The 20,873-nt window shown below is 46.9% G+C and overlaps 1 protein-coding gene across 3 annotated transcripts in view; it reads left to right on the forward strand.

The window, feature by feature from the left end:
- ATOSB (atos homolog B) overlaps nt 1-20,873 on the forward strand; it is a 316,423-nt gene that overhangs the window by 228,997 nt on the left and 66,553 nt on the right. For all 3 annotated transcript variants that reach the window (XM_069212482.1, XM_069212498.1, XM_069212490.1), the window contains 2 exons: nt 10,299-10,357; nt 11,575-11,674. In XM_069212482.1, coding sequence (XP_069068583.1) covers nt 10,299-10,357; nt 11,575-11,674 — 159 coding nt within the window. The remainder of the gene's footprint in view (nt 1-10,298; nt 10,358-11,574; nt 11,675-20,873) is intronic.

Raw genomic sequence — 20,873 nt, forward strand, 5'->3', positions numbered from 1 at the left:
GCTTCTGGCCTTGGAGGAGGCCCGAACCATACTCACCCAGGCTATTGCTGATGGGAGAGATGCAGCTATGTAAATAGGGTGTGGACTTGGCACAACCTACTCACTGGGCAGAGTGATTTTCATCGCTGGTGGCCTTGCTGTGCCACGCCTAGCTGAGAAAAACTGCTATCTAGACTTCCCTGATGGATGTGCCCATTGATGGCTCTCGCCTTTTTGGAGAGAAGGCAGACCCGGCGCTGGAGCACTTTAAGGACAGCAGAGATACAGCCAGGTCTTTGGGCTTGTCTTTGCCACCGCTAGTCCATCCCCGGCCCCTGTCATGACCACTGAAGGGGCCTACAACTACTCCTTTTTGAGGGCGCGGAACCCACGAACACCATGGGACAGACGGCCAGCAGTCAGACCAATCCCTAACCCCCAGAACCGCTCCTTCCAAGCCTCCTTAATTTGCCTTCCGTCCATCATGGGCACCTAGTGGGAGGCAGGATATGCCATCACCTGCCCCACTGGCAGACAGTAATATAAGAAAGCTGTGTTCTACAGATTGTCCTGAGGGACTATTTCCTTCCCTTTGTGACTACCTCACCACCCACTTATCATCGACTGATGGAGAACCATCTCTCCTTGTTCTGTATGGAAGTACAGGCTCTCTTGGCCAAGGGAGCCATAAAGAGGGTGCCTGCCTCAGAAGTAGGGTGTGGTTTTTATTCCCCCTACTTTCTAGATAGTTGGAGGACTTCATCTTATCCTAGACCTTGCTAAAAAAGGAGAAGTTCAAAATGCTCATGTTTGCCCCGGTCCTGTCTGCCTGGAATCTGGGAAACTGGATGGCAGCTTTGGATTTGCAAGATGCATATTTCCACATCCCCATACTGCCTTCACACAGACGCTATCTGCAGTTCACGGTGGGCCACGAGCACTTTCAGTTTTCTGTGCTCCTTTTGGGTAATACTAACGCCAATCAGGTGTTCACAATAGTGATGGTGGTGGTTGCAGCTCCCCTGAGACGGTTGGGAGGTGGGAAGTCCAATGGGCTGTTGAAGGTGGGTTCACCAAGGCAGTTGTCTCCCACCTTCAGACTATGGCAGATCTCCTGCACGCGCTGGGGTTCCTTATCAACTTGCCAGAGTCGCACCAGACTCTCTCTGACTCAACCTTTCATCAGAGCAGTTCTAGAGACAGCTCAGGTTCGGGCCTATCCTCTGGAGCTGAGTCCAGGATATTCAGGCTAGATTCCGATGTTTCAACCTCTATCCTGGATTTTGGTGAGACTGATCCAGAGGCTATTGGGCTTTATGGCCTCCTGCAAGCTACTGGTTACTCATGCACGTTAGGATGTGTGGGCCCTGCATTGAAACCTAAAAGTCACGTGGATGCAGCATCAGGGGAATTTCTCTGACAAGGTCCAGATCTCGGAGGGAACTGCTAAAGACCTGCTGTGGTGGCTAATGAACTGCAGTGGAGTTAGTGACAGACCCCTCTCCCGTCCCCAGCCTGATCTGACTGTAATGAATCTGACCGTAATGACTGATGCGTCACACCTGGGCTCAGGCAGCCATCTGGGAGAGGTGGAAATCAGAGGACTCTGGTCTTCTTCGGAGTCCGACCACCACATCAACTGGTTGGAGCTTCAGCCGATTCACTTGACATTAAGGCCTTTCTTCCTTTGATCAGGAGAAGGCTAGTGCAGGTGTTCATGGACAACATCACCATGTGTTACTGCAAGAAACAGTGGGAGGTGGGGCCGTGGACCCTTTGTCTGGAGGCTCTGCGTCTCCTGACATGGCTGGAACATCAGGGAAGTTCCCTGGTGATTCAGCACCTGATTGACTGAGTTTATCTGCTCTGGCATTCAGAGAGCCAGAGATGCCTAGCTGATCACGAGTCGCATCTCCTTCTACAGGTGGTACAAGGTCTCTTTTAGCAGTGGAGAGAACCTTGGTTAGACCTCTTCACCGCTGCCAAGAACACACAATGTCATCAGTTTTGTGTGCTCGAGTTTCCAAGATAACTCTTACTCTTGTACGATTTTAATCTCGACCGGAACTCCGGCCCTCCTGTACGCACCAATACCATTCGTGCTGAGAGTTCTCAAGAATATCAGGGACGACTAGGCAGAAGTAATTCCTGTGGCTCCAGATTGGGCATGGAGAGTCTGGTATCCTGAGCTGTTGAGCATGACCATCAGTCCTCCAATCAGGCCGCCTCTTTGAGAGGGCATTCTATCACAGAAACAAGTGACAGTCCCACACCCAAACCTGTGCACTCTCCCACTTTATGCTTGTAGATTTAATCGCAACAGTTGACAGATTTCATTCTTTCTTTTGAAATCTGTGATGTGATTCTGGCAGCCAGGCATCCCTCCACCAAGTTGGTATACATGTGTTGCTGGGATAAGTTTGTGTCATGGTGCTCTTCGCACAACATTGATCCCTTTTCTGCACCGTTCTCCAAGGTTCTTTAGTTAGCTTTATCTTTGGCCCAGCAGGGCTCTGTTCTGGGCAAGGTTAAAGGTTATCAGTCTGCCATTTTGGAATTCTTGCAGATGCCACCTACCAGTGCTCAGGGGTAATGGTTGAAAATAGTCCAGATCCCGTCTGACGCCTGGGGAATATTCTAAGGTAAGGAACCTGCAGCTAGAATAGAGCCTTTATTAGATAGGGCAATGGTTCCCAACCTTTTGATTCCTGTGGACCCCCACAACAACATTAATGGAACCCAGGGACCCCCACTGAAGCATCATTGGAATCCTGGGGCCCCCCGCCTGAATCATTACTGGCAGCTGGGGGCCTAATTTGTCAATATTTGTTAATATTTCTTAATGTTCTAAGCAGTCATGGACCCCCTGAGAAGGCTTCGCGGGTCACAGTTTGGGAACCACTGAGATAGGGTGTTACCAAAGGTAAGTAACTTGTTCATTAAGTCATTCCTTTCATGCTTCCTTTCTGTTTGTATGGACCTTTTATGCATTTCTTTACCTTTCCGAGTGATTTATTTGATTTCACTTCTTTCCTTGTGTGGTTACCAGGGAAACCCTGTGGCCCCTGCACCATTCCAAGGTCATGGAGAACACCCATGTTGTTTGGTAATTCCCTGTTTGGTTCTCGTAATTATTCTTACAAATGACTCCCTTTAACAGTCAAGACAAACTAAACCGGTACCAAAATGCTGCTAGCCAATATGACTCCTTTTGTTTTCAGTTAGGTTGCGAGAACCTCATTTATGGGTCTGCATACTGGTATTGATATTTAGGTGGGTTGCTATAGCCTAATCATACCTTTAAACTCAGACCCGAGCTTCTGGAGGATGCAGTGTTCAGAGCGTCACTAGTGGAGGTAATCCCCAAATACTTTGAGCGTAACAGTGGCACTGCATCCTCCGGCTTGGTGGAATGGGATGCCTTCAAAGTCTTTGTTAGAGGCCACTGTATGGGAACGCAGTGGAGTCAGCGACGCTCTGTCGAAGATGAGCTTACTCGAGTGGACCGAACTCTGCTGCGCCCTGAGCGTGAGGCTGCGTGGGGATCTGGGGGGGGGAGGTACTTTTGTCGGCGGCGAGGAGGGACCATTATGCTCTATTGGAGAGGCTGCGCTGCCTAAACTATGCTGCCCACTCGGCTCAAACTCGTGCGTCAGCGTACAAGACGGGTAGACTGATGGCGTGGCTAACCAGGGGCGGTCAAGAGAGTGGCCCAGTCATAGAAATACGCTCAGTGTCGGGCACAATACTTTACGCTCCTTTGGAGATACAGGCAGAGTTTACGCGCCACTATAGGTACCTCTACCAATCGTCTGCGCAGCCAGGCAGTCAAACCTATGCGGAATACCTCTCGGCTATTACGCTAGCCTGACTGACACTAGAGGAGCCACTTGAGCTCTCCGAAATACGGGCTAGCATCCACAACATCTCAGCGGGCAGAACTCCTGGCCCGGATGGCCTCCCTGCTGAGTGTATGAGGAGTTGGTGCAGAGGGGCTCGCTGTCGACATCACAGGATGAGGCGCTGTTGGTGTCTCTTTCTAAGTCTGGGAAGGATCCACTGGAGCTTGGCTCGTATGGTCCGTTAGCGATGCTTAATACCGACTATAAAATACTAACCAAGATGCTGGCGGTGCGAGTGGCGCCGATGGTGCCGGACCTTGTACATGCCGATCAGAACGGCTTCGTGCCTGCGCGGGACACATCGCACAATATCAGGTGACTGTTCCGTATTATGCATTACTCGACACAGGAGTGGCCAAGGGCGGGCTGTTTGGTTCTGGATCTGGAGAAGGCCTTCGATTCGCTGGAATGGCCATACCTCTTTGGAGTGCTGAGGCACTTTGGCATTGGCCCCTTCTTTCTCTGCATGTTCAAACTGTTATATACGAGTCCCCGAGTCCGGGTCAAGACGAGTGGAGGTATCTCGGAGTCGGTGGAGGTGCAGAGAGGCAAGGCTGTCCCCTTTCGTCGCTGTTGTTCTCTCTTGCCATGGAGGCTGTAGCTGAGATGCTCCGCAGTCGTAGCCCTCATTGGGGCATTCCATTGGGAGATGGTGTCCACACGGTGTCGCTGTATTCTGACGACCTCTTATTGTATTTTCTGGATGTCACCCGAGTCCCTCCAAAAGTTGGGACAATACTGCAGCAATTTGCCTCTTTATCCGGGCTGCGGGTCAACTAGGTGAAATCCTGTTTGTTTCCCGTTGATCCTGCACTCCGAGACCCGCAGCTGCATCTTTCTGGAGTGGTAGTCCCCTGGCAACCACACACGTTTAGATACCTAGGCATCCAAGACTATCATTGTAAAGAGGACCTGTTTGATGGGAACCTTAAAAGGGCGGTGTCCTCCATTAGATCCCAGACTCCTTCTGGCAAACACTGCCATTGTCAGTGGCAGGCAGAATTGCCCTTCTGAAAATGATTGTGCTGCCATGACTGTTAAATTACTTTACCAACCTTCCACACTATGTGCCGGTCAGTTTCTTCAGGGAGCTGGAACCTAAGCTAAGAGAATTTATTTGGAACAAAGGGCGCTGTAGAGTGGCACTTAAGAAATTGTATCTGCTGCTGGAACAGGGTGGGCTTTCGGCTCCCAACCTGGAGCACTACTACCTAGCGTCGCAGCTCCAGTGGGTGTCCAGATGGTTTGCGGGACTCCATCTCTCGGACACTGCAACCAATGCGGGTCCCTGGTCTCTGTCGAGAGTTGCGAGTTTATTCCACCCGCTTGCGTGCTCTGCGCCACCGGAGGAGCTTCTTCTCAGGGTGGCCCACAGCTGCTTCCGTAGGTCTTTGCGACTCACGAGCGGGACCGTCCCATGTGACCCGGCTCTGGTGCTCTTGGGCACGCCTCTGGAGCAATAACCGGGACGGAGTTGAGGGCTTGGCACAATGCAGATCTGCATACCCTGGGCGACCTATATAGGGAGGGAGAATTGATTCCATTTGATACTCTGGTTGCTGATCTGGGCCTCCCTGCCGGACAGTTTCTATTATACTCTACACTGCTTCGCCCATTATCAAAAGAATGGGGAGATTTAACATCGGCTCCCCCGACTCACTTGCTCATACTATATATGCAGGTGATGGGCCAGGCTAGACACCTGATCAAATGGTTTACGGAAGCGCTCAGAACTCACTCGGTGCGAGAGAATGATGCACTGCGCACGGCTTGGGAATGCGATTTGGCCACAACCTTCACAGACAGGCAGTGGGCATTGCCATTGCTGAGCACACTAACATACCCTGCAATTCCAGATGGTGGGGGTGGATTAGAGTCACAGGTCAGCTCGGAGTGTAATAGACGTAGGAAGTAGTGGGTGCAGCTCGCTGAAATGCCCCTCTTGTATTCCATTTCGGTTTCAAACAGCTCAGTATGAGGTATGGCGCTCGCTATGCAATGGGGAATCCACCGCGGGTAGGTGCCATACTGTAGCAGGCAAACAACGTTGAGAACCTCTCTCCATATAAGGGGACACCGCACTACCATTGTCATACAATAGGGAAAGACCGTACACTCCATTGTTTATGAATGTTCTTTATTTACATTTGTTGTTACTCCGGAATCTCCAATTATAAATTGTCTGTTCACACGAAGGCAAGACAAGGAGGATTCGTTGACAGAAAGGTTGACTAGCCAATAGACCAACCAGGCATCCGTAGAATTGTTTCTGTATTGTGCGGAAGACCTCTGCGAAAATTAGGGCAAAGTTGACTGCTGGTACAAAGGCGATCATCAACTTAGGCAGTCTGCTCGACAAACATTGTAGACACAGTAAATGAAGAAGCACATGTAGGCTCTGTCTGTAGTTACATGTCAGGTGCTTTTGTTGTAAACATTTGCTGTGCTGGTACAACTGTAATGACAAAGTGCCTTGTGAAAATGTTTATAATATCTGAAATACTAAAAAAAAAAGATTTCTGAAAAAATCATACCTTTAAAATTTAGATAGCTCCAAGGGCGTAGAGCCACTGGCCACCTTTCCATGATCTGGCAGCCCAATCCTGGAGACGAATAGAAGACGATGACAACCTGCTCCCCCTTTTTGAGACCCAAAGTGGAAATGTGTTATGGACTTGAGTATATTTTTGTAAAGATGTATCTGTCATTCTAGTCCTTGCCAGGTCCTTTATGGCAGAGTCCCTTTGTTCTTCTGCCAGATACCAACTGGGCACTTTAGTTCCTGAATTCCGTTGTCTTCAAAGCCATTTCTGTTGAAAAAAACAAAACCTTGCAGTTTTTCAAGGCACATACCAGTAGCTGAGGTTTCTTCACTCTGGGCCCAGTCAATGGAACAATCTGCTGCTCTTCCCCCTGGGCCACTTTGGACAAGAACTGTTTTAATGCGGCCCAGATAGCTGCCATTAATGTGCCTAGTGCCTGCTTCTATCTGTCTATGCCAAGCAGCCAAGACCAGTTTGTATGTGTCTACAAGATCAAATACCGAACCAGCAACACAAGTTCCTGTAATGGGACGTTCAGGTAATTGGTCATTGGGTGTAGCAGTGAACCTCTAACACTGTCCTCTGGGTCACTGTAATAACTGTGCCCCCAAATGACCGCTCCACTTGGGTCATTGCTGTAGCCATAGCCCATCAGCACAAGTTGTCCAAAGTCACTGGGGATTCCTCTGTATCATCAGCACCTCTCCTAAGAGGTCCGAAATCTCATTGTCGGTACCAGTACACTGAGGGCTTTGAAAAAGCTATGTCCCGTTAGCAGTGAGTTTAGGCTTTGGTCACTGAGAATAGGTATGTCCCATCAGCACGGTCCTTTGAGGTAACTCTGGGCATCATTGTTCCCAGTCACTGCGGATATCGTTGCCCTAGGAAATATTGCCCTGGGGTAACTATATCCCATTAGGAACATTGTTTAAGGGTTATGTAATATTGTTGTGCACAGTTTGCACTTGGAATAACTGTCCCGTGAACACTAATTCTCCTTGCACACTTTTAGCACCAATTCTTTGATGTAACTGGGATTATCTGTGTCCCATCAGCACTGGTCTTCCATGGTCATTGGGGTAGCCTTGCAGCAACACCTCTGTGATTAGTTGTACCCCTTGGCACGTGTCATCTAGGTGTTAAATAGGGACGCCATGTCCCGGCAGCGCCAGTCCTTGGAAGTCACTGGACTTTGCTTGCACTATTATCCCCAGTCCTGTGAGGTTACTGGGGGTGTCTTTTTCCCACCAGCACCAGCTCTCCTAGGTCACTGATAAGAGCGGTGCCCACTCAGAACCAGAAATCTGAGGTCATTGGTGAAGGTGTTTCCCATCTGCACTACTCCGAGATCATTGGGAATACTGGTACTCCCTCGGAATCAGTCAGTCGTCCTAGGTCACTGGGAGGGCCATGTTTCCTCTAGGGATGACTTATCCCATGAGCACCAGTTCTCCTAGGTTACTGGTAATAGTGATGCCATGCCCCTCCAAACCATTCACCCAAGTTCACTGTGAATGATCGTGTCTCCTCAGTACTGGTCATCTGAGGGTCACTGGGATGGCCATGTTCCCCCAGCATGAGGGTCCATTGGATTCGCGATGCCCCATCAGCACCAGTCCTCCAGGGACCTTATCTGCCGTAATGGGTTCTCATTGTATTAATCCCCAGAAAAATCCACTTGTCACAGTTTAGCTGTGCGGAAAGCCGAGAGGGTTGGGTGGTGTGAGGGCATCCGGGCGCTCTGCTGCCATTATGATGGTTTCTAGAAACATTGGCATGAATGCAGCTCTGCATTGTTCCTTTTAGGAGGGCACAATGCCTCGTGAGGGTCAGCAGAAAGCCTCTGCTGCCCCAGTCTCCACTGCACTCTGGACTGACATCCCTTGGAGTCGGATACCTGGTCAGAGATGGAGCTGCTAGAAACGCTGCCCCTGCGCACTGTTCGGATACCACTGTTTTGCCGTCATGGGACTCTGCCTGCGGAGAGCTCACCCTGGTATAAAAGCCCCCGGCGTCTCTTGGCGAAGCTGGTTTTCTAAGCGCAATCATAAGTGGTATCCGCTTGACACCAGTGCTCTGGAGCACATGGATTTCGTAGACATGCAGCTGGTCTTGTTAGTAAGTTGCGAGAATCTTTGACCCACGCTGCCTGATCCCTAAACTTCTGTAACATAGAATAAAGACAGCGGTAGTTAAATGTCTTTCTGGGTAAAGTTGTCAGGCAATATTAGACACTGGGGTAGAAGGTGCCATTACCATGGTAGGTGGGGTGGGGAAGCAAAGCTGATGATCGAGATATCAGTAGGACTGAGCTCTTCAAACTTTCTTATGCCAAGCACGCTTATCGTACATTTATTTCCTAAGGCACCTCAAAATTACATATATTTTCCCTAATATAAAATAAAAGGTAAACATTGCAAGAAAGTTAAAAAACGGTGTGGTGTTGGCACATGCAGTCCATGGGGCACGTACTTCAGTTTATCACAACAGGTGTGTACCTTGTAAACAATGCAAGCATCCCAAATATTTTAAGGAAGATCAGGTGTGGGGTCCAAAAACTAGGCTATGTATTGTTTTTATTTACAGTGAACCCACCGTACGAAATTAACAATATATATTAAGCAAGGGAGTCTGAAGGATTAAGGAACTTAATGGGTAACAGGGAGCCTCGGGCAAGAAAGCTCTAGAAAATGGATGATCGTTACCTTTATGTTCTCCCATTTACGTTTGTAAGTTGTTAGATCCTCTGGACGCTACAGTGTTTTGCACATTTTGGCAGGTGCCTGGGTAAAACGCTGTAGACTTTGAGATACAATTGGATATGTTGAGTAAGACAAGCTACCCAAAATTACCAGAGCCTCGTGCCCACCTCTAGTCGTCAATGCAGCCACCAATGAGATATCTTCTCCCACAGTTCGAAGATTACATCGTGTGTGTGCGCGTGCGTGCGTGCGTCCGTGTGTGTGTGTGTGCGCGGGCGCGTGCGCGTGTGTCTCTGTCTCATCTATTGTATTGGGTTTCTTTGCATTACTTGCGTTTGGCTGCCCTTTTGAAGTTTAGGTCACATTGGTCTGATTATCTAAGTGTAGCTTGCTCGGCTGATAACTATACTGGGTGCAAGCACGGGATCACTGTATGATACAGAGTATGATACATAATAATGTTTAACATAGTATGTGTTCTCAGAGTAGATCCAGTGAGCCAAAGTGGTCTCAAGTGATCAATGGCTGCCTACTTGGGTGCCCCTTGATGAAACAGGTTTTCAAATCTTTTCCTGAAATTGAAATTTGAAGTGATCCTGACCTCAGGTGGTGTTCCCAAACCTTGCCCCTGGGTTGAGATTATCATTGTGTTAAAGCTATTCACTCGTGGAAGGTTAGTCACACATTCCCATAATAAGGGACCCTGCTGGGGAGGCTCCGGGGTGGGGATGACGTAGAAGGGTAGTGTCACTCGTGTAATGGATGTAGTATGTTTGCGAGACTGGAAGAAGATGGATTGGCCCTGGGAGTCCTAGAGGTCCATCAGACAGATGGCCTTGAGATGCTTTGTAGAGAGTGGGGCATTTTGGTGGGACCAGGGGTAGAGGAGGAACGGTGTGATTCAATCTCTGTGCTCTGACCAGGCAGTGGGGCATACACCTCGCTACCATGAGGTGTCGGGTACTGAACTGAAAAGGTAGAAGATAATCCCTGCAGAGAGGAAAATGCCGCAGTGTCATGGCATGGCAAGGTCTTGACCACGTCATGGTAAGCAGCCTGGCTTTTGTTTCGATGAGGTCATCTCACCTCCCAGGGCCAATTGGTAAAGACTTCAAATTTAAGTAGGTGAAGGTCAGCTCCTAACCATCTCTTTCTCTTTTCTTTCTTGCTAGAGTTCAACAGATTGCACTAATGTTAGCCGACGGCTGAAGAGTGGGCTTCGCTCAAAATCGTAAGTGTCCTTCCTCACTTCCTAAAGATTTTCCTTTCGTTGCCTACGGCACCCAGGGTAGCGTCTAACATTCCAAAAACAGATCCGCATGTGCTGTTTGTTGTTTAGATCGTAGGAGGCTTAAAAAGTGGCCAAGTTAGCATAGGACAGTGACATGTCAGCTGCAACGCCTTGACAAAACTTTACACCGTGCTGGTACTCCTAGTACACTGTTGCTCGTTCTTAAGACTAAGCCTCACTTAAGCAGTGAAGCTAACATTTCTTGACAGGCAAATGGGATATATGAAATGCTGTTCCTTGAATAATTCGGGTGCTTTTAAATTCATTTTTATTGCTGTAAGTTTGTAAGCAAGTTTTCAAAAAAATGGGTGTTTTCAAAAGTACACGATTACCCCACCACCACCAAAAATACAACGGTTGATGATTTTATAAGGAGCAATAACTTTATGATAGAAATTATCAAACAAAATGATGGAAAGGAGGTCAGAAGAAACGTGAAGGGGCGGAGGGGAAATGAGGAGGCCCAAGCCCATAGCGAAAACTTGCTCCTAAATTTAAAAACATGTTGCCCCATACACTGACATTACTGTACTCGCCTGCAAGAGACCTTTTCCAGATTCGATAAGGAAATATGGTCTTCCAATCATACTTCAACGGCGGGTTTACAGAGGCACAAGATTTCCAGTTTAGCACAAGTTAAAGTCCTTAAACCCACACCACTCAGTCAGTGATATGTTTACTAACTTTAGGATTAAATCAGGTTCAAATTGTAAATCCCTAGAGTAGTCCTGTTCTTTAAACTTTATCTTACTGTTTATGTACTTGAGTCACATGACTAGGCGGGTTACAGTCTATACAGTACTATAATTCCTTCATTTCAGATGGATGCCCTACTACCAGATGTCAAAGCATTTTTTTTAGGAAGCTGTCAGCACAATAAGAGCGCCAGCTTTTGTCCTCAGAAACAGTCTATATGTGGGAGATTGCCAAAGGATGTGAATCAAAAGTATAGCCTATTCTATCAGAATGTTGCACCTTGGGTATAAGGGTTTCTTCAGATTAAAAGGCTTTACCTTAAAATATAAAGGCTGCCGTGTAGTTCAAGGCTTCTGGTATAATATGCTGTACTAGTTACAGTAGATTGAGCAGGGAATACAGCATGATTAGTTAGCGAGTGCTTGAACAAAGATGCATCTCTTTCTTGTGTTCCTTCGTAGGCGACATCTTCGCAGCCTCCGGAAAGGCACGGTTGGCAGACCTCCCTCTGGATCCTGGACGTCGTCCTCCATCAGCCGGTCTCTGCTCGGGAACTTTGAGGTAATGTCCAAAAAGGAGATTGAAATTCTCAACATTTAGTTCATCCAAGTAACGAAACCTCAGACCATGGTTTACCACTGGGATACACAAGCTCTGCCCACTCCTGCCACGTAATGTTGGACTTGTAGGTTTGCAAGATGTTTTTCTTCAAAGAAGCCTTTCGAGTCACAAGATGCACGGTGACTTCTCCTTTGGTCTGTCTTGATGACGACTACTTTGGCCTGAAAGAATGCTTCGAGAGTTCGGCATATGGCCAGGAGCTTGAAGTAGTCTATGTGGTGCCCGTGGTATTGATGGCACCGCACTGCCAGTATTGTCTTGTCTTGTAAATGTGCCCCCAGCCTGAAATGTGTCAGTGGTATTGGTGTTCCGTGGGACAGGGTTTGTGAAAGGCTGTTAGACCACACAGAAGAACGATGGGCGCTGGCCTTCACCAACACTATCTCTTCCAAATGCCCCTCTGCTTGTGATCATTGCGTCCAGAGGCACTCCTGCAACAGATGCATGTGGAGCCGAGCATTGGGGACTATGGCGATGCATGAGGCCATCATACCTAGGAGGCGCTACGGACAGATGCTTTCAGGGTAAGTAACATTTTCCTTTCCTTCTCTTTGGTGCTTAATTTCTGTTACAATAATCAGTTTTACAGGAGGGCTCTTACACTCCAACTTTCTGAAAGAAATTATCAGAATATTGGCCTCTGAGAATGTATTGCTCTTGGTATCGACGTCTCCGGGAGATGACTCCTTAACATCTCCACCCACACCCCATTCCCACAAGTATTCCCCACTCTGAAGAATGAATTGTTACTGTACTGATTTACTCATTTAATAAGCTTTTTTTGGCTAATTTGTGTATCAAGTGAGGGCGGGTCTGTGCGTTTGTATTCTGGATTGTGCTCTGCAAAAGACTTGCTCGGGTACTGACTGTCACAAACAAACCTCTCCTGGTGTCAGCCTCCCAGAATGAAATGAATCTAGCTATTGTTGTCAGTGAGTAAACTTCTTCCAGTGTTCACCTCTGAGAACGTACTGCTGAGGAAATGCGCCTCTTTTCCCATCTGCCTATTCAGGGCCACGAGGAAAGCTCATGTTCTGAGCCAGTTAACATAGAGGCCAGATAACCCGCCACACTTCCCTAGATGCTTCATTGTGGGCTCTAGGCTCTTGTTCCTGTTCCTCAAAAATATTGCCAGGTCGTCTGCATGTAATGATGGAACATGCTGCCCATCCTGCAAAAACACATCTCTCTCGGTCTTCCTTTCCCAGTTCCTCAGAAAAGGGTTCTGTGGCCAAGGCAAATTACCATGGAATGGAGTGGGCAGCCTTGCCTCATTGGATATGAGGAACAAATTACCCCAACCCTTATCTCTCTGGTCTTGGGACTACAGTACAGGAGCCTAATCCATTTGATGGATTTGCACCATAGCCATGTGTCTGAGGACCCTAAATAGAAATTCACAAATAGAGGGCGTCAAACAATTTCTAGATCAACTGCCAGAGCTACAGCACCGGGTCACACATCCTGTGGCGTTCTGGCAATCATTCCCACGAGGTGTCTAATATCAGTGGCTGTGTTTCCTGTAGATGTGAAACCATTCTCGTACCTATGTATTAGCGATGTCCTGTGCCAGTGTAGGCTAATACTTTGCTCAAAGTTTTAGTTTACATTGACATGGGCATGTAGGATGACTGGGTCTCTTGCATGATTTAGGGATCGAGATTATCAGTGTTTGACTTGTAGAGTCCTGGAGTCTACCCATATCCCGGGCTTCCGAGTACATCTTACACACATGAGGCATTCGAATATCAGTGTATGTGTGATAGAATTTGGCAGGCATACAGTCCATACAAACAGGGTTACCAATAGCTCCAAGGCCTGTTTAATTTCTCCTTCTGTTATGGGGTTCTCTAATAATGCAACAGGCTCATCTGTGACTACTGGTAGCATCCTCCGGCCTAAGAAGTCCACAGTTTGGGTAGCAAAATCCTTTGCACTTGCCCTGTACATTTTAAAGCAATATTCGCAAAAGATCATGGTAATACTAACTTGGTCCCGGAATGTCTGCCTTGATGTATTGTGAATTTGAGTGATCGCAAAATAGTGGGAGGGCCATCTGGTTAACCACACAGAGGTGAACCGATCTTGCTCCTTCTGCATGTGTCGGCCGAGTATCCCCTGTAGTCGAGACACCACAGTGGCAAACCTCTCCAGCAAATTTAATAACCCCTGCTTCTTAGCAAGGGTTCCCACTGCTTCGGTTTCCAATTGCCACATGGACTCATCCATTCTGTTTAATTCCATGGTGACTGCCTGCTGTTCTCCCACAACTCTACCAGTCCAGTGACCCCTCATCACTGTTTTAAATGCTTCCCACTCAGTGACTGGATTTGTAGCCATGCTGTGATTTTCATTAAAATAATTGGTAGTTACATCTGTGATTCCCCAGAGCACAGTGTCTTCCAGGACCCGTCCTCTGAAGGTGCCAATTAGGCATTGGTGTGGCTGCTGTTGAGTTTCAAGAATCAGCAGTTCGTAGTCTGACAGGGTTCCTTCCACCTGATATGCGGCGAATGTTGTGCAGATCTCAGAATATGATCAAGAGAGGCATGAAGGTCATGCACTTGTGAATAGGACTATCCCTCCCTATATCCACCATCCCACAGGCTGAGAGCCATTGCAAGAAACCCTTTGCTACTCCCAAAGGCCACACGGCCGAATGTGTTGGTAATGACCTATTTAAGTGTACATTTAGGAGACCCACCCAGGATATTGCGGCAGAAATTACCAAATTTAGCAACAGAAATAAGGGAGCTTAGCAGCACAGAAATCAAAATTTAGCTGCAACTTATTTTCCTACAGTTACGCATTGCCTCGAAATTAAACCTGCCTGTCCTGTACGTGGGGGTTAAAATTCCACGCGTCACAGGTGCTTCAATTCACAGTAACACAGAGAATATATAAAAAATCAGGCATCCCACTTATACGAAGTTCATTTGTCAGAAAAACCCAGTTCATAAAAGGATACTGGGTGAGGATTAGAAAATCGACAAAAGGATACAAAGAGGACACTAAATACCGTCCACCGTGCCAAGTATGAATGTGGGGATGGAATTAATTTGCATAAGTGAAGGGTTATAGTGGAATACCAGTAATTTATTTTCTAGTGGCACAGCTGCCTTGTTGTGCACGCGAGGAATTCGGGCGTCACCTTTGAGCAACAATATCAACGCAGTAGATGATGCATGATGGACTCATTGTAGGGTCGATGAGAACGAAAGGCACCAAGGAAGTACTGATAAGCAGGACCACTCCAATGACCGGAAATCCAAGTGGTAATGGCAGGCAAGATGTTGTGTCTACATATGTGTCACAAACACCTACATGCGAAAGATGGGCAATTCTACTAGATCCCGCAGATTCAAAGGACACAGAGCTATACAGCTAAATGACGGTGTTTCCCCTATGTCACGCCCGGGACAAGCGAGTCACCACCGCAAAGAAGTCTAGTTATATGACTGAATTTTATATCAATTATACTGTCCTCCATATTATTAATTGTTATTGTGTCTTTGGTCAGAAGGAAGAGGTGGTGTATTGGCCCCTCCCACTTCCACTACCGTAGAATGTTTTGGGAGTGCACATGCGCAGGACGAGCCGTAATGTATTTGAGGAGCAGCTGGATGCTTGGAGATAGTTGAAGACTGTTTATTCTGTCCATCTTTTCTTCGGCTTGCCCAGTCCTCAGTTCCACAGGCGTAAAGTTCTGTCTTCTCGCACTTCGCAGCCTCACTTCCTGGTTCATATCTGCCATCGAAGCTTCATGCCCCCCAGTCCTGGAAAAAAACAGTTCCTCCATTCAAGGATGACAAAATGAGCATCACTTAGGATGCTATGGGGGGGTGGGAATGGAGTCTGATTTAAGACACAGTGTCTCTCCAAGTTACCATGGAGGTCTGAGGCCAGTTAGCTAATCAAGCAGAGACCATACCAAATAACTGGAATTGATCAAAATTAAGTATAGAGGCTCCCTCGTGTCACCTAGTTTCCATTTGACCTGTGGCATACCAGCACATAGCACCCCTTGTTGGCAAGTCTATTTGTATTGCCTTGAAGGGTATCACGGGGCAAACCCAAATCAAGGATCCCTTGACGTAGCCAGAGAAAGCCGTAGAAAATTATTGGTATCTCCATCTGCATTGTAGTTGGGCCTCCTCTTGTTCAATCCGGTGTGTATTTGGAAGAAAAATCACTTGTGGCTTTAGGTAAGCATGAATCTTTATTGCTTGGTGGCGGAACCCATTCTTCTAACATTCCATGTGTAGAATGTTTAATTGTTTGATGTGGGCATTACAACTCTGCTATTCAAGCAAGTTCTCCCAACATACTAACACCGCCACCCAGTTTCTAAAGAGCATTGTTTCCCATTTTGTTTGACCCAATGCTCCATTTTCAAGCAGTTAAATTATTGTAGCCAGTTTGTTGGAATCACCAAAACTCAGAACAATGCAATTCACAGCTCTCATTCCCCAGGATTGAGGCACAACAGTGCGCATCCAAAACTTTCCAACATGATACTTATTAAATTGTATCCCACCCACAGACTCTATCGCCAGGTAGGAGTTGTGAGGGGTCTTGGCCTGTCCCATTTTTACAAGGACCCTCCACTCAGCCGGGCCACCAAAAATCCCTGCTTAGAATTACCTCAATTGTGTGGATGATGTAATGGTCCCAAATCTCTCCACCTCACCAACCATTTTTTAGGGCTACAGGTTGTCTCATTTTGCTGTATTGCAGCACATTTTACACCACATGCTCCCAGTTCACTCTACATGTGGCTGCGTAGTCATCTGCTCTCTGCTGTGTTACAGCTGGTATGCCCTCAGATTCTCTAAATTTGAGCCTTCATACCTGTAACTGGCCACAGATTATTTTTGTGGACTGACTCCACGTTCCGGTAAACTGTCCTCTCGGCCTTCCACTGTTGCTTCGTGGGACATTTTTGGGTTCTGCATTAAATCCGTAATCCGTGCCCCTTTCTACGTTTCTTCGTTGATGTTTGGGTCTTTGCCAGGTCCCATTGTCTTTTCAAGCTTTACACTTCTCGAGACAGTCCCAGGCTTCAGGGAGTTTAGAAAAGAATATTGATGTTTACTTCAGCTTGGCAAGTATTAGCACCATGTATTGAATCCATTCTTCCCTCGAAGATTTCTTGACTTCCAGGAACGAAGCTAGTTTGAAATGCACAGTGGCTGTATAGTTTGGAAATATGAGCACACACAGGTTTTCTGTTTTGAAGGGCCTATTTAATCTGGCTTTCTGTAGGATCATGTTTCTATCCCAGTAGTGCAATAGTCTGGCTGACTCCAGACGTGGAGGACCAAAAGTCGAAGCCAACATTACTGTTATCTAATTCTCATGGAACAATACTATGTATGCCTTCTCAGTGCCCTCAGTCAGACAGCCAATACTGATGTTGTTGCTGCAGTTGTATTCTTCTGAGTCTTCTGCTTTATGTTCTAAAAAACTTTACTGTCTCCATTAGATCCAGTAGCTGCATCTGGACTGAGGCTGCATCCAGGTGCATTTCGCTGATGGAGTCTTCAGTGTTTTTGACTCTGTTTTACAGCTTTTGTTGGTCCCTGCACAGTAGGCCCAGATCAGCAGTAACAGTTTAAATCTCAAGTTTGAATACATTTTTATTAACCTTTTGACATTGTGTTCAAACATCGGGAAAGCATTGTAAGTTGACTTAGCCATCACAAGTACAAACAACTCCTAAGAATATCCCCCTGCCATCCACAAACCATCTGCCCTGCCTCCCCCAGCCCACACCTTCCCACGTGAAATGTTCATTGTTTCCATTATGAAGTAGGCCTCTTAGAATTCATTGCCAACCATGTCAGGATCCAGACGGTCTCTGACACTGACAGACTGCAGTGTATCAGTCCTTGAGCTTGGAGGGGCTAAGGAGTCTCCGTGCCTGAAGACACTTCAGGCACAACAGCTCCCTGTAATGTTCACTGAAGTAGTGTGAGAGGCGTTCCCGTTGCCTGGTGGAAGTTTCCTCACCCTCTCGTGCCAGCTTTGACAACTTTTCCATGTTTAGGATCCACCAGGTGCTCAATCTATTTGTGTTCAGCCAGTTGAGTTGGCTGGCCCCACAGGCCTAGAATGAGTTGCTTTGCCACCAGTAGGAGGTGGGATGTAAGTTTATCCAGGGAACCATACAGCGGGTAGGCCCCCAGCACTGGAGGACCCATCAGAATCACCACCCCATACCCCCACAACGGGGGGGGCGGTCAGAGCCCATAACTTGTTCTATAGTAGGGAGGACCAAGGTCCGGCAGGGTTGTATCTTGGGGCAGGACCAAAGGATGTGTGTAAGTGACTCCTCCTCCCCACATCCTCTCCAGCAGAGGGAACTATGGCTTTACTTTAGCTAGATGGGTCAGAATGTAATGCCACCAATAGAATGTCTTAAGTTTGGTTTTCTGCCTGCCTGAATGTGAAGCATTAGTCGCCTGCGTCAGGATTTCTGACTACTGCCCATGGTCCAGTGTGATACCTACCTCCTTCTCCCAGGCTCGCTGGTAAGGGTGTTTATCAGAGGGTGGCCTGGTATGGAGTATGGCATATATGATGGAGAATGCATGCAAATAGTCTGTGCACGGAGGAGATACTTTTCAAAAGGGGTGACGTCTCCCTTGCCGCCTTTCTTGTTTCTAGCGTTTAACAGCCAGTGGCGCAATTGCATGTAACAATCTCTCAGTCTCTGGGAGGTGGTACTCTTCTTTCTGTTTTTGGAAAGGCTGGGTGGGGTGGGGAGGTGGGGTAGAGGGGTACTGATACTCTGGGATGGTAGCTGACCTGGCCTGAGCCGGGAGAATGCATCCTACACCCTGAGCTGCTAGCCACCCCCTGCTATGGATTTTAGTTATTGCATGTCTGTTCATTACAGTTCTGAAGCAGATCTTGCCCTTTCTTGAGAGCAGTCCCTTCCTCTCTTCCTATTCTGTTTCTGAAGATGCAGCTTTGGGTGTGGTCTCTCATGGGGGGGACATATATAACCACTGTTTGGACTTATTAAACTCCTAATTCTTTCCTTCTACCTTCGTGGTATCAAGCATCTCAGATTCTAATTGAAGGTACCGGAAACAAAAGAGCTTGATGTCAAATAACAAAATGGCACATCCTACCTTGCAGACCCTGGGCAATATGGCTAAAGGGTCCCTTTGGAAGGATGGACTGGTACTTCTATTTGTCACTTAAATGGTCACGATCCATTGAAGTGACCTTCACCATATAGCATCAGCCCGTTGCATGGTCATTCTTACCTTTTAACTTTGCCACACAAACCATAGGGTAATTCACAAAAGAACATGATGACTATTAAAACCTGATATTGTGCATGCCCAAGTGAAAATGGGTCCAAACGAGCAAGTGTGGGGCACTACCATTTGTGTGAGTGGTATGATAGAGATGCCTAGTTTTAAAGACTCTCAGATTAACTTCATGTTATGTAGCCAGCACATCCAGCTTTAATAGTGTCCATAATAACTTACACAAAAATTAGCTTGAGTAAAGGTTAATGCTGCAAAAAACAGGAAGCTGAGCTACTCTGATCTTGTGACATTTAAAAACTAAAGTCCTAATATATAAAGCGTCACAAGATTTATGTAGGTTTGTTTTTTATATTTGTTTAGCATGGACCAGCTTAAAGACTGCGATTCACTCTGAAAGAAAGCAAAGACAGAATCAATGAGTGATTGGAAAGGTAGCTGAGTTCTGTGAGGAAAAACCGAAGTATTACCTCCTTGTGATGTAGTGTTGTTTTGAAAAGCTAAAGTGTAGGTTGTTTTGCGTGTGCCTGAAATCTGTGTAGAATGCATTCAACCTTGCGCTTAGATCAGAGCAAGTGAATACTGTTCCCTTGAATTCAGTGCAGTACTCAGGCTGGTGTCTTGAATTCTGCTTATATAAAAAGTGTACCAGATTTTGGGGGTTATTCTAACTTTGGAGGAGGTGTTAATCCGTCCCAAAAGTGACGGAAAAGTGACGGATTTACCACCAGCCGTATTACGAGTCCATTATATCCTTTGGAACTCGTAATACGGCTGGTGGTATATCCGTCACTTTACTGTCACTTTTGAGACGGATTAACACTCCTCCAAAGTTAGAATAACCCCCTTTGTCTGAGAAGTGCATATTGGAAATTAGCTTGTAGCAAAAGCAATAGCTTGGATCCATAGAATCATGTGTGGTACGTTCTGTCACTTGCAGGGATCTCTCAGGTCTGATCGTAATAGTGTGTTGTGTGCTACTCTGAACCTGTTGGAACAGATGTCCAGGATCACACCGGGTGAACACTCTCCTAAAGACCAGGTCCTTAGGAACATGGTTAAAGAATGAAGTATAACAATTTGTACGGCTTGCACTTTCCTCTGCTGGTCTTAGAGCATGCCAAAGACACCACTGTCAGGATCCTTTCTGTGAGTGACTATTTGGCACAAGCTCACTGTTCAGATATAGAAACTGAGTGCTGAGGGACCAAAAGTAAAATAGATGGGCCTTCAATATCAACCTGAGGTGCTGTTTAACTGTTGGATCCTGTATAAAGACTTTGCCTCCCATCAGGTTCCCGTAGAACAAAGTGTGATCTAATACCACCTGACCGCAAGCCTATGTCTGATTTTTATTTTTTTATTTGCCTTTAGAGCTTGTATTTACCACCTTACTTGATATGACTGATTATGGTGCTTCGGACCTGGGGCTTCCTTTTCAATTAAAAGATCCAGCAGCTCGCAAAGCTTGTTAGAGCTCATCCTATGGATTAGGACATCCTTTGTGCTGCTCTGAGGCAAGAGATCAAAGATTTTTGAATCAGGTATATTGTTTTGGCCTGACAGTGTCTCATGAAGAGAGATAAATCAAAGTCCATTGTCCTGCTTCATGAGCAGCCTGGTCACTTCATCTTTATACTCAGATAGAACCTGGCCACTGAACATATGCCAGATAGTGATCCCTTCTGACTGTGCGCACGCTGTAAAAGAATGATTTTGGATGGACACATGAAGCTCATGAGGGCGCTTGGAATAGTGCAGTGTGTAAGTACAACAAGGCATCGTGCCTTAGGCCGTTGTTGCGTACTGAGTGAAAGACAGGCAAGAATAGCCTATTGTGCAGTGTGGCAATGTCT

Source organism: Pleurodeles waltl, chromosome 1_1 (assembly GCF_031143425.1).
Source record: "Pleurodeles waltl isolate 20211129_DDA chromosome 1_1, aPleWal1.hap1.20221129, whole genome shotgun sequence".
Lineage (NCBI taxonomy): Eukaryota > Metazoa > Chordata > Amphibia > Caudata > Salamandridae > Pleurodeles > Pleurodeles waltl.